Source organism: Alligator mississippiensis, chromosome 4, assembly GCF_030867095.1.
Source record: "Alligator mississippiensis isolate rAllMis1 chromosome 4, rAllMis1, whole genome shotgun sequence".
Classification (NCBI taxonomy): Eukaryota; Metazoa; Chordata; order Crocodylia; family Alligatoridae; genus Alligator; species Alligator mississippiensis.
This window is the reverse complement of record NC_081827.1, coordinates 97,807,171-97,820,923: the sequence shown is the minus strand read 5'-3', so window position 1 is coordinate 97,820,923 and position 13,753 is coordinate 97,807,171. Positions and strand designations below refer to the sequence as shown.

Genomic DNA, 13,753 nt, shown 5'->3' with positions numbered 1-13,753 from the left:
GGTACACCCTACTCGAATCTCAGCCTTTGCCTCCTCTTTCAGTTTGAGAACACCATTTAAGAGGTATACTTGGTTACTTAGCTCTGGACTAAAGACTTGTTAATCAATTGAAGAGTTATTTAATATTGTTCCAACAGGAAACTGCCTCACCTGGAAGAATATTGCCAATAAAGAGAAAGGAAAAAAGCTGAAGACCCTACTTTATACAGAGGAATTCCTCATGCAACTACTCCCAGGAGTGCCCAAACAACGGAGATAGAAACAGAAGCAGGAAAGCTCAAAAGGGCAATGAATGGCATCGTAGCTTAGATACTTACCTTGAAGACGCAGTCTAGCTGTATCCAAAGGAAAAAAGACAGTCATTGCAGTCGCACTGCCCTGAAAAATGACATGGCTCAGTTACATGGTATAGCATATTTTCATATAGCTGTCTAGACCAGTGGTTTTCAACTTTTTTTCATTTGCAGACCCCTAAACAATTCTGAATGGAGGTACAATTCAAAGGAGTCTGCAAGTGCAGGTATTCACATACTTCTGATTGATCACAGTCATCTTTCACACACCCCTTAGACATAGTCTGCAGATCCCCAGGAGTCCATGGACCACAGATTGAAAACCACTAGTCTAGAGTAAGCTGCCTGGTGCCCTTATATGTTTATCAATAGAAATACTCCAAAGAATCCAGAAGAAAACTGGATTCGTAGTGAATCTTTGTACTCTACCACTTGAATTCTAACCTAGAAATCAAAATCTGCTGAATAAAGTTAAGGATAATTTATATACAAGAAATAAAGAAGAAAATAAATGGATACCAGTATTAATTGGAAACATTCAGTTATGGCTGATTTCAACTGTGAATAAATCAAAATAGAAAACTGAAGTTATTGTAAAACTGTCCCCTTTGTTTTTTCCAAGTATGATATCACTGAATAGACAGAGCCTGATGCTTATTTCTTTATATGCATGCCTATTTCAAGGCAATGCAGGAAAAAGTGATGTTGGAGTTATGTGATGCTCTTGCCTCTAGGTTACTATTAAACCAGTACTGTAGAGTACAGTACAATGAACAGCAATGTTCCGAAGAATGCTGCCTCTAAGATAAGAAACAATATTCTCATTCGTATAAAAAGAACAAACAAAATAATTATAAATAAGTGGTAAATTCTGCAAAAGTCAGTCCCTGTGCTTGAACACATTCCTATTACATGCTGCCTCCCTAAGACTCACCAGATCATATGAATCAGATACAAGAGATGAAAATCCTGGCCTGAGTTTCACTCAACATTCTTTACCTCTTGTGCAGCATAGCCACTGGATCCTATGAGACAGAGGTAAAAAGGGACAGAGCTGGGCCCGTCTTGGACAGATGAGAGCCAACTGCCATATTAACTAACTCCCATATTTGTTCTGAACTCAAGGTTTTGGTTCTTACCAAAAACCCTCTGTAGTGATCAGACACATTAGTTATGGAGCAACTTGGTCAGTTCCATACAAGCAGTCATCATCATCTTCACCCACCTCAACCTTTTTGCCTAATTATCCTATTGAACCTTAAATTTTAAAAACTCAGAAATGAGGCTGATTTCTACTGTCCAGCACAATGAGGACCCAGCATGAATTGAATAAAGCTATGCACTAATCCAAATTTAGCTGAGAATCCACTATATCTGCTTCACAGAATCATAGAAAGTTAGGGTTGGAAAGGACCTCAGGAAGTCATCTAGTCCAACCCCGATCATCCCAGCCAAACCCAGATCATCCCAAATTAAGCTGTCTAGCTGGGTTTTGAAAACCTCCAAGGACAGAGCTTCCACCACCTCTGTGGGTAACCTGTTCCGGTGTTTTACCACCCTCCCAGGGAGAAAAGTCTTCCTAATATCTAACCTAAACTTCCCTGGCTGCAACTTGAGACTGTTGTTCCTTTTTCTGTCATCTGCCAGATATTCAGTTATTTCCATCTCCTTTTGTCCCAATACAGAGCAATTACCTTGCTATTCTCAATGAGAGTAAAACAGTTGCTTGCACATGCTTAGCAGCTAGTAAAGCACTGTTAGTAATATGCTGCAATACTGACTTTAGGGCAGCAGCCTTGAAACTGATGACCACTAGGTTTCACCAACTATTAGACAGTTGAACAGAGTACAATTACATTGCAAATTAGAGAGTGGAGAGGAAAGATGTTATGCAAGAAATATATATAATTACATACATCCACACATATATTTGCGCATAAGATATAATGTGCACGCACACACACACAAACTGCGTATCAGTTATACTGTAAACAGTAGACAAAAATTGCGACTGGTTGTGTTATGTAGTGAAGTAAATGTGTACATTGTGTTATGTAGTGTTATGTACATTGTGTTATGTAGTGAAGCAAACAATGTGTTTTTCAGATATGTCCATAAACAGTTGGCTGTACTTAAATAAAAATTGTATATTTAGACAGAACAAGTAAAGCATACATTGTGGTCTCTAGCATAAAAGAGAAATGTTAGGTAGTTTTTAAATTGCTTAAATAACTATGTAGAATTAGCTACAAGTTTTAGTTAAGCTTTTAAAATCTGTAAGACAAACATCCAAGTTTTTTGTAAACCTTGTTGGGGTAGAGAGGCATTCCAAGTGATAGCAAAAGAATGATGTCTGTATTTTCAGTGCTGCTGTGTGTGCTTTGATATGCTTGGCTATACTAAAGGAATGCAGGCAAGGAGATGGATTATAACAGAGTGAAACTCAAGGTCTTTGGTTAAAATTAATGACATAGCTGTTAACGGTGCTGTAACAAGCCGCTCCAGCTCAAACTGGCTGAGACAGCACTCATGGGGAATAAACAGCCACCGCTTCAGACAGGAAGAGACATTTTAGGATTGGGAATAAGGGGAAGGAGGGAGGAAAATAATGTAAACTGAATTAAGCCAAAAGAGCTCATTGCCAGTACTGGCTCTGACACTTGTTGACTAACCAGCATGTCTGCTATTCAAACTTCTCAGCCCTATCACAATTTTCAGATCAATTCTTACAATAGCTTGTTGTGTGGGTACAGCCATCATTAACATTATAGCAAGCCAAGGAAACTATATATTTGGCATTTATTGTAATATTAAGGGGTAGACATATGAACAGACATATAACAGCTATTAGGCTTTTTTCAGCTAAAATACTGACTTGGGCTACCATGGCAAGGAGGTCATTTTGCTGTATACCAGCCAACAACCCTGCTCAAAAAAAAGACCTGATACCTTGCTGAAGGACTGTTATGGAAAAGCCAGGCCAGAGGGAAAAGATATCACTTTACACCTGTTCAAAAGAGACTTTTAGTTTGCCAACTAAAAATCTCCAAAGATTTTGAGAGAGCTGAACCCACTACTGCCCCCACAACTCCCAATATTAACCCAGCTGAACACTCCATGCCTGCAGAGCAAGAAGGCTTGCTCCAAGACCAATCCTAGAGGTAGCTCAGTGGGACAGTGATATTCAAACTGCAGTCCTGAGCTCTTCAATTTATCAGCAGGAGCTTAGGAAAACTTAAGTCTGTTTTTGGGGGTTGGAATGTTCTGTTTTTAACTGCATGCACTGTGTCTTCAATGTAAGAGAAAGAACAGAAAATACCATTATTTTTTCTTTTACTCTGGAGTGGGTTAGCCATGGTTTGCCTAGGGCTGTATATACATTGCTGCTCTTTGATCAACACTGACTACTTAGTCATGATTTTGATCAACACTGATGACTTAGTCCTACTTAGTCAGCAGCCTTTTAGAACAAATCAGATCAGCTCAGGTGGTACCAGGAACAGGACTAAAACATCATGAAGACTATCTGTCCTGAGTTTCAATTATATTTGCTGGAACTCAGGCTGCTGACAGATATATTCAATTAAAGGCACAATGGGATCCAATCTGTGATCCCAAGAATTGCACTTCCTGCCATGCCACACATGCATGGCAGGAGGCACAGTTGTAGGATTGAGAATCGGATCCCAATCATGCCCTATTGCTGGTGCAGCGGGAGCCTGGGGTTATAATCCCAGGTACCCCCTGCACTGGCAAGTAGCAAATTGAGTGTTCAGTGTACCCGCAGCTGGGAGCCCCAATCAGGTTGATCAGGCTCCCAGCCTGGAAAGCACTGGTCAGCAGACTGGCAGTCCCAGTCACAGGCAAGCACGGGAGCCCTTCAAGGTTCCAAGGGTACGTTCAATTTATGACGCAATGGAAACCAGTCACAAAATTATTATACATATTTCGTGTAATAATTCTGTGGCTTATTCCCTGTTTTACTGAGCCATTAACTGCCTGATCTTGTAGCCAGGCCGCTACTTACTTGAGTAAATGCTACTACTTACTTGCATCTTAAGCGTAATGTCTGCCAGGGCCTCAGGCACATGGAAGTGGAAACTGCCCAACTTAAACATGCAAAACATACAGAGCCAAGAGTCAAGCCCAGGATAGAGACAAGAGACTAAACAAGAAGCTTAGGTGCGCATGAAAAGCCAGTCTGGATACTGAAGGGGAGAACCTAGAGACGAGGAAGTGAAACAAGGTGTGACTAAGGCAGCTGCGAGAGGGGGGTGAATGTGACAGAAGACTAGACTTGGCAAGATGACCTGGACTGAAAACCAGTATGTGTTGGGGAAAGGGATACTGCTGATAGGAGCCAGGGTGTGGGAACGGTATGGGGACGAGCCAGGGAGGGTGTGGGGCAAGAGGAAGAAAGAAAAAAAAAATACTTTGAATGAAAAAACTGAAACCAGTAAATGGTTAACAGTGGTGTTTGCATCTGTGTGGGACAAGGACAGGGATGATACCAGGAAAAGAGACTGTGTCCCATACATGGCATTCCAGAGCCTGGAAGAGAGTAAATTCCCTATATCTCAGCATTTCTCTGTTGTGAAACACCTGTGAAGGACTCTGGCAAAGGGTGTTCCTCATACCTGCATTGTTGATCCACTTAGAAGATGGCAGCATACTTCCACTCATTTTCCCCCTCTGCGCAATAGGCAGATGTCTGTGCAGAACTAATGGTTACAAAATCTCTGATGATTAAAAACACCAGTATCACATGAAGCCACATGATTTTTAAGTCTGCTTTTTTAAAGCATTGAATATTATGGACATACACACACAATCTAGAGAATTACACACAAAATGCTACCTTAAAAGAACACTGAGGCTGCATTTAGAAGTTACAACCACCCCTCCACAAGGCCCAAATCATGCAGCGCACAAGGTCCCTTCCCTTTCCTTCTTTCTATCCCTGTGACGAGGAAGTTAGCAGAATTTGTCAATTCAATGGAATCTAACAGGGCCGCACTGTGAGTGCTTCAAACCTGAGCGGTCAGCTGTTCAACTTAGCACCTGCACCACCTCAGCTCCTAGGGCACAAGGTGAATGTCACTCATTGAAGGAGTATAAATTAATATTTTATCCTCATTGTTTCTTTTGCATCTCCAAGTCTTCTTTACTGTACACTATTCAAACTCTGCTCTGAATATTTAATTATTTGTTTCCTCTAGCAGTTTTCCCAGGAATACAAGGGCTTTACATGCATTAATATATGTACGCAGTAACCCTGGTGAGAAAAAGCACTCAAAATATCATCCCATTGTACAGGTGGGAAACAGATACAGAGACAGTAAAGTCAAGCAAGCGTATCCACCAATTCTGAGTGCCCAAATGAAAACATCCAAGACTTGATTTTTCATAGTACTTAACATTGTGTATCCCTTTAAATATTCAAAGCAATTCCCATGGACATTGGTTGAAGTTTTAAGTGCTCTGTGCCCTGCAAATCAGACCGCAGAATCTCAAGTAAGGCAATCAGAAAATAAGGTATATCTCATCAATAACCACTAATGAAAAGCCTAGTTTGTGCAACTTGCTCAGCGTCACAAACACTCTGTAGGAAAGATCTCCACAGGTCTCCAAGGCAGCGTGCAACTGCCATAACTGTGTCACCATCTCTTTCTGTAGTACCCACCTCATTCTCTACATACTCTCCCACTTCTGCAAAGGAAGCAGGGATCCTACAGATGTCTCACTTGTTTACTACACAATCCCAATTTGTCCCAAGAGCAGTTCCATTTATTCTGTGCACTGAAAGAGGGAGGATTTGTATAGGGAAAAACTGGTGCAGTGGTTCTCAGCAGGTGTGATTCTCACCACTGCTGCCCTATGCACCTCTTTCCAGAAGGCATGCAAAGAGCCAAACCCAGATGAACCTAATGCAAGAAGTGCCCCCCTCTTGCCGCAGCTGTCTCCTTGTCTGGCTCTGCAAATGTCTCCTGGAACCGGACGTGTGCAGGGCAGTTCCACCTGGCAGCAGCAGTATGGCATCCTACAGAGTTGAGAACTACTGCAAATGCTCATCCCATAACTAGTATCAACCTGCCTTATTATTTCTTATATGGAGAGAAGAAAAGAGCTTGTCATATGCTAACCTGCCCCCCTCCTTTCCTGTGTAGGTTTACTTCTGATCTGGAATGAGTACCTTGTAAAGATAACATATACTAAATGAGGCATTAGCCTTGCCCTGTTCTGTAGTGGTGGTTGGGCTTGTTTATTAGCATGTTAGGAGTTGTCATAAATGTTGGGATGCTGCAGTAGGGTAAGGCAACCAGGACCCAAACTACTGACCATGGGAAGGGGGCACCAGAATGAAGACAGGGGACTGTACTCAGCAGAAGCTTTCCAGCAGCCCTTAGCTCAGGCAGAGCAGACCTGGGCAGAGAGCAGACCTGAGGCAGGATTCCCCTCATAGATTTCATAGACATTAGGGCTGGAAGGGACCTCGGAAGATCATCGAGTCCAGCCCCCCGCCCAAAGGGCAGGAAGTCAGCTGGGGTCATAGGATCCCAGCAAGATAAGCATCCAGTTTCATCTTGAAGGTGTTAAATGAAGGCGCTTGAACAACCTCCAGTGGCAGGCTGTTTCCAGACCTTGGGGGCTCGGACAGTAAAGAAATTCTTCCTTATGTCCAGCCTGAAACGATCTTGTAGTAGTTTGTGACCATTCGACCTTGTCATCCCTTGGGGCGCTCTGGTGAACAAACGTTCCCCCAGATACTGGTGGTCACCCCTGATAAACTTGTAGGTGGCCATCAGATCACCCCTGAGCCTGCGCTTTTCCAGGCTAAAGAGCCCCAGGGCTCTCAGCCTGTCATCGTAGGGTCTGCTTCCCTGACCTCTGATCATGTGCGTGGCTCTTCTCTGGACTCTCTCAAGCTTCTCCACATCCTTTTTGAATTGTGGAGCCCAAAACTGGACGCAGTACTCCAGCTGCGGCCTCACTAAGGCCGAGTACAGGGGGAGAATGACGTCCCGGGATTTGCTTGAGAAGCATCTATGGATGCAAGCCAGCGTTTTGGTCGCTTTACTAGCCGCAGCATCGCATTGCAGGCTCATGTTCATCTTGTGGTCAATGATGACCCCCAAGTCTCTTTCTTCCATAGTGCTAGCCAACATAGCACTGCCGAGCCTATAAGGATGCTGCAGGTTTTTTTTCCCCAAGGTGGAGAACCTTGCATTTATCGGCGTTGAACACCATCAGATTCTCGTCCGCCCACTTGCTGAGCCTGTCCAGGTCAGCCTGGATCATCCGCCTGTCTTCTGGTGTGGATGCTTTGCCCCAAAGTTTGGTGTCATCTGCGAACTTGGCCAGTCCGCTTCTGACTCCAGTGTCCACATCATTAATGAAGATGTTGAACAGTATGGGTCCAAGGACAGAGCCCTGGGGGACCCCACTGGTCACCGGACACCACGATGAGTGACTTCCATCAATTACTACCCTCTGGGTCCGACCCCAGAGCCAATTTTCCAGCCAGTGGATCGTGGAGGACCCAAGGCGACAATTGGCCAATTTCTCCAAGAGACGATCATGGGACACCAGATTGAAGGCTTTTTTGAAGTCAAGATATATGACATCAATCTCACCTCCCTTGTCCAGGTGATAGGTCACCTGGTCATAGAAGGAAATGAGATTGGTCAAGCAAGACCTACCCGCAACAAACCCGTGCTAGCTATCTATCCCTTAAGATGTTGGCGTCGGCCAGTCCATTAAGGATGGCCTCTTTAATAAACTTTTCTAAGATCTTCCCCGGGATAGAAGTCAGGCTGATGGGCCTATAGTTAGCCGGATCCACTTTCCTCCCTTTCTTGAAGATAGGCACCACATTGGTCTTCTTCCAGTCTTCGGGCACTACACCAGAGCACCAAGAGTTTTCAAAGATCCGCGCTAGAGGCTGGGCTATGATGCTCGCCAGCTCCTTGAGTACCCTGGGGTGAAGATTGTCAGGGCCGGATGACTTGAAGGTATCCAGCTTCTCAAGATGTTCCTTCACGAAGTCAGCATTAATGGAGGGCAGGGGATCACCCTCACCCGGACTTCCTGGCCCTGTAGCGGGCATGGGCGTCCCATGGGGCTGATGAAAGACTGACGCAAAGTACCTATTTAATAGGTTGGCTTTTTCCTGGGCATCAGTTGTCAGTTGCCCCTTCTGGTTCAGCAGGGGTCCAACGTTGCCCCTGCTTTTCCTCCGGCTCCCCACGTATCTGAAAAAGGACTTTTTATTATCCTTGATGCTCAAAGCTAGCTGGAGTTCAGTTGCAGCCTTGGCTTTCCTGGTCAGCTCCCTACAGGACCGGACCAGTGCAGAATAATCCTCCTTGGAGGTGACTCCCATCCTCCATCCTTTGTAGGCCTTTCTTTTTAGCCTCAGGAGGTCTGCTAGGTCCTTGGAGAGCCAGGGGGGCTGCTGTGCCCTCTTGCTGCCTTTCCTCCGAGATGGAATAGACTTAGTTTGTGCGTTGAGGATCGCTCCCTTGAGGAGCAACCACTCCTCTTGAACTCCCCTCTCCCTGTGGTCACAGTCCCTTAGGGCCTCACTGACAAGCCTCCTGAGCTTGTCAAAGTCGGCTTTCCTGAAGTCAAGGACTTCCGTGTTGCTGACTGACTTGCCAGCTTTTTGGCGGATGGTGAAGGTGATCAGCTCGTGGTCGCTGTCACCCAGCTTCCCATCGATCACTAGGTCGCCGACTAGGTTATCCCCAGTAGCCAGTACCAGGTCGAGCAGCGCTTTGCCTCTCGTTGGCCCATAGACTTCTTGAGTCAGGTAGAGGTCATCCACGCACGAGAGGAAGCTCTGCGACTGCTCAGATTTTGCTGAGCGATCCTCCCATGAGATGTCTGAGTAATTGAAGTCACCCATGACAACCATGGTCCTGGAGCAAGCTGCCTCAGCCAGTTCCTGGGCAAACTCCTGGTCAAGCTCAGGACTTTGGGTGGGACGTCTGTAATAGACTCCCACCATTGTGTCCCCTGTGCCGTGTTCCCCACGGATTTTAACCCAGAGGGTCTCCAGCCGTCCACCCTGGTCGCCAATATCGGCTTGCAGGGACGTGTAGCTTTCCTTAACATGGAGAGCTACACCCCCGCCCCTTTTCTCTACACGATCCCTCCTGTACAGGGTATAGCCATCTATCCCTGTGGTCCAGTCATGGGTGGAGTCCCACCAGGTCTCCGTTATCCCTATGACATCGTAATTGTTTGCACTGAGCAGGAGGATGAGCTCCTCCTGCTTATTCCCCAAGCTCCTGGCATTTGTGTACAGGCAGGCAAGTGCCCCCTGGGGGGCTCCTTCCTTGCCCACAGATTTTACCAGGGCTGGGGCCGGGGTGGGCTCCCTTGAGTGCCGTGATCCGCTGGCTTTGCAAGGATTGCTCAGCGGGCCAGCAGTGGCGGTAGTCCCCCTGTCCCCCAACGGGCTTAGTTTAAAGCCCGGTGGAGCAGGTCAGCCAGTCTGGCTGAGAAGAGCCTCCTCCCTAGGGGAGAGAGGTGGAGACCATCTCTTCCCAGCAGCTTGCTGCCTCTCTCGCCAAAGAGCGGGCTGTGGTCATGAAAGCCAAAGCCTTCCTGACGACACCAGCGCCGCAGTCTTTGGTTGACCACATAGATCCTCCTGTCCCTTCTCAGCCCATAGCCTGAGACTGGGAGGATCGACGAGAACACCACCTGTGCCCCCAGACCCTTAAGCCCCGCTCCCAAATCCCTGTAGCGCCTCATGACCTGGCTGGGAGTGCTCTGAGCCGTGTCATTGGTGCCCACATGAATAAGGAGCATGGGATAGTGGTCTGTGGGTTTGAGGAGCTTGGGGATCCTCTCCGCAATGTCCCAGATGCGGGCCCCTGGGAAGCAGCAGACTTGCCGGGCTAAGGTGTCGGGGTAGCAGACTGGCCCCTCCGTCCCCCTCAGGAGGGAGTCTCCCACAACAAACACCGTACGTTTTGTCTTGGGGAGAGCAGGGGTGGGAGCTGCAGCTAGGCCCATGTTGCCTGCGGGGGCCGGCAACTCAGCAGGCTCTGCTGGGGCAGCAAGAGGTGCGTACCTGTTGCTCAGTTCTGGTGGGGGAGGGGCCTTGGTGCGGCGGGCCTTAGGGCCCTTGACCACCTTGGTCCATGCCCCTGGCTGGACACAGCAGGAGGTCCCAGAGTCCTCCTTTGGCGTGGAGGGAGACTGTGATCTACCCTCTGCCTCCCGGGGGAGAAGGGCCTGGCAGTAGGAGTCTATCTCCTGCTCGCAGTCCCTGATGGCATGCAGTCTCTGGACTGTGGCCTGGAGCTCCTCCAGCTGGTGCACCAGAGACCCCAAAAGGGAGCAGACCCCGCAAGGGGAGGTCGCCATGCTTCCAGGCCCCAGAGCCTGAAAAAGGGACAGGCAGCCCCCGCAGCCGAGAGCCAGGGGCTCCGTCTGCGTGGAGCCCGGAACCAGGGGCTCCGTCTGGGTGGCTGTCTCTGAGGTGCCAGAGGGGGGGGCCGCGGAGCCCGAGGGGACCCTCGGGGTGCGACGCATGCCCATCCGTGTCATGCCTCTGGCAGGCTGGCTACAGCTGGGGCTGTCTACCCTGGGGGGTGCGCAGGCAGGGTCTGGCGCCCACCCGCACGCCCTCCCGTGTGAACTCCGCGCTAACTCACGTGCTGGCAGAGAAGCGCGCCTGTTTGCGCAGCCTGTTCGCATGGCTCCCTGGGGGCCTGGGCAAAGTAGGGGCCTGGGCGGGGCTTGACCCGGCCCGGCTCCACTCAGCTGCCGCCTCCCACACACACACTAAGGGGTTAGCCCCCTCTCTCCACGGGCCTCGCTTACCCCGGCTGTGCTACCCCTCAAAGCATCCCTCCCCATCTTGCAGCAAAATTAAGGCTTTTACAGCTGCAATCTACATGAAGGTTGGAGGCAGCCGTGAGAGGGTTAACACAGTAGAGGATGCATGAAGGTGGGGAAGTGAGCCTGCAGTCCCTGGATGAGCCCATGCTGCAGCAGGTAAGCCTTTGCCCAGCTCTCTACCCCCTTTCTTTTATGCTCAGCACAACCCCCTTCTCGCCCCCCACCCACCACTGTGCCCAGGGCACAGAAATAACTAGCTACACTTCCGAGATGCTGGGTTACTCCTTGTTTGGGATTAGGGATGTTTCCTTTGAAGCAGTATCAGCTTCTCCATCTCCTTTCAGATCTTAGGGTTGTTGCCAATAGTTTTTAGTTAGTTAAAGGGATGGGGTCCTTTTATTACATCTATATCTGTGACAAATACACACTGAATAAAGCTCAAAATGCACTGCAAAACTGTATTCTGGTCAAATGCTTAATGTGTTAACCCCATGGTTCTCAGCCATGGTGCTACAAAATTCAGGAAAGTTATGGAGGGGTCCCTTGAGCCGAAGAAGGTTGAGAACTACTGAACTCGTGTTACCACAGGGGGTAACATAACACACATCCACAAGTCAACAAGGGCTGCACAAACCACTTTAATTCTAGTATTTCCTCACTCCGAATGCTCAACTTTTTAACTATAATCATTTAACACAGGTTCTTCTTATTTCTATATTTAGACTGCTACTTGAATAGTCTTCCAGTGGATAAACTGATGACTTTTACTTTTCAGCATTTGTCAACATGGTCAAGAGCTCAACAGTTCTTTTTTACACAGTTCTTATAAGTGTTAAGAAAGAGAGGCAGGTACACACTATATTAGCTGATGGAGTTTTAGCTGATTTCATGTAAAAAAACAACAACAAAAACAAAAAAACAAACAAAGCCAAAACCAAAACAATACAAAAACTCCTGCACATGAAGAGGGAGCAATAGAATTGGTTGCCAGATTAATCCATGTCCTTTGCAACTAGAGTGCCATTTCACATCATTATTAATGGTGTATCTTTAATACTTGCATCCAAAAGAACAGGATACTACCTAGTTAAGAATAGCAATTAAACAGTTCTTTAATGAAAAAAAATTATGTTAATCTCAATAATTACCATATGTTTTCCCTTAATGGTATTTTTTGGGGGGGTCCTGAATAACCCCTTTTTGCTGTGCTGGGTGTGTCACTTACATTCCTCCCAAGGACAGATTCTGAGGCCCGTGATGCCTCACCACCCAGTACCGAGTATTTTTGTGTCTTCTCTGCTGTATGTAGCTGCTCTTGTTAATATTGCCTGATTGATAACATCCTAATAAACAAGTGTATAGTTTGGAAGAACTTGCTTTGGTTTCTCTTGTACTTCTCCAGATAAAATAAGTCGCTAGTATCTTCCCTGCAGCAGAATTACTCTCTCCCTTCTAAAATGTATCCTCACTGAAGAATTATTTTGTGTTTTCACCATGTGGACTTCTTGAGTACAACTCCTGTTTGAGGTAAACAAACCACTGCAAGTTCTTCTCCCCAAAGATTGTGCCCTCCTCTACAGATGGCAGTAGGACTCCAGAGGGCACATTCCATGGCACTTACTGCTAGACTTCAGTAGAGATGTTAAGTTTATCAGCGCATTGTAGGACAACTGGTCAGTTCTTCCCATACAGAAGTGATCTTAGCCTAGGAACACAAGTAAACCACTCCCTGTTTGGTGCACACTAGATTTCTTCCCATGGCCTTCATTGAGAACAGTGACAGTGGATTTAACTGAGAACAACCAAAGAAAAATAGGGCTCAAAGGGACCTTACAAGGTCATCTAGTAGTCCAAACCCTTGCTCAAGGCAGGATCGTCCCTGGCTAAACCACCCAAGACCAGTTTTTCTAACCTGCTCTTAAAGACTTCCAGGGATGGAGATTTCACAACCTCTCTAGATAATCTATTCCAGGTACTTAACACACCTTCATAACTAGAACATTCCTCCTAATATCCAACTTCAGCTTCCCTTGCTGCAAATCAAGACAGCTACTTCTCATCTCATCACCTGCAACCACAGAAAACAGTTTATCATCATCCTTTTTACAACACCCTTCCAATGTATTTGAAGACTTAAAAAACACACCCTCCTCCTGTCATCTCTTCTCTGGACTCAATGGCTGCCTATACACATGCTCCTTCGTATTCTAATTAGAATGCCATGGAATAGACTCCATTAATAAAGTTGGCTGGAATGTTCTAATTAAAACATGAAGCATCGCCGCAGCATCACATGGATTAAGCCCCATACATTTTTAAATGGCTGCAAGGCACTTTATCTGGACCTCAATTCAGGTTTAGATAAAGCACCCCGCGGACATTTTTAAACATGTGGGAGCTTAATACACATGACGCTGCAGCATTTTAATTAGAGCAGCTCCCTGGGAACTAATTAAAACTGCCCCCTCCCACCTCCAAGCACATGTATAGGCAGCCCAGTTCTTCTCCTGTAAGTCATGTTTCCTAGACTACTTAATCATGTTTCTTTCTGTCTCTGTTCAAACCATTCTTGAAGTACAGCACCAAATTGGACATAGTACTCC

At 46.7% G+C, this 13,753-nt stretch overlaps 1 protein-coding gene across 4 annotated transcripts in view; it reads right to left on the bottom strand.

Annotated features, from left to right (window-relative positions):
* Positions 1-13,753, bottom strand: part of SLC25A17 (solute carrier family 25 member 17) — a 50,138-nt gene that overhangs the window by 31,663 nt on the left and 4,722 nt on the right. Inside the window, exons 1-2 of one of the 4 annotated variants that reach the window (XM_014607649.3) lie at positions 1,228-1,318; positions 318-378 (exon numbers count right to left, since the gene is read on the bottom strand). The exons of 2 other annotated variants lie outside the window; for them this stretch is intronic. In XM_014607649.3, the coding sequence (XP_014463135.1) occupies positions 318-363 (46 nt within the window). In that variant the 5' untranslated portion in view covers positions 364-378; positions 1,228-1,318. Of the gene's footprint in view, positions 1-317; positions 379-1,227; positions 1,319-13,753 lie in introns of those variants that run through there. One more of the 4 variants, XM_006258544.4, reaches the window with a different exon arrangement.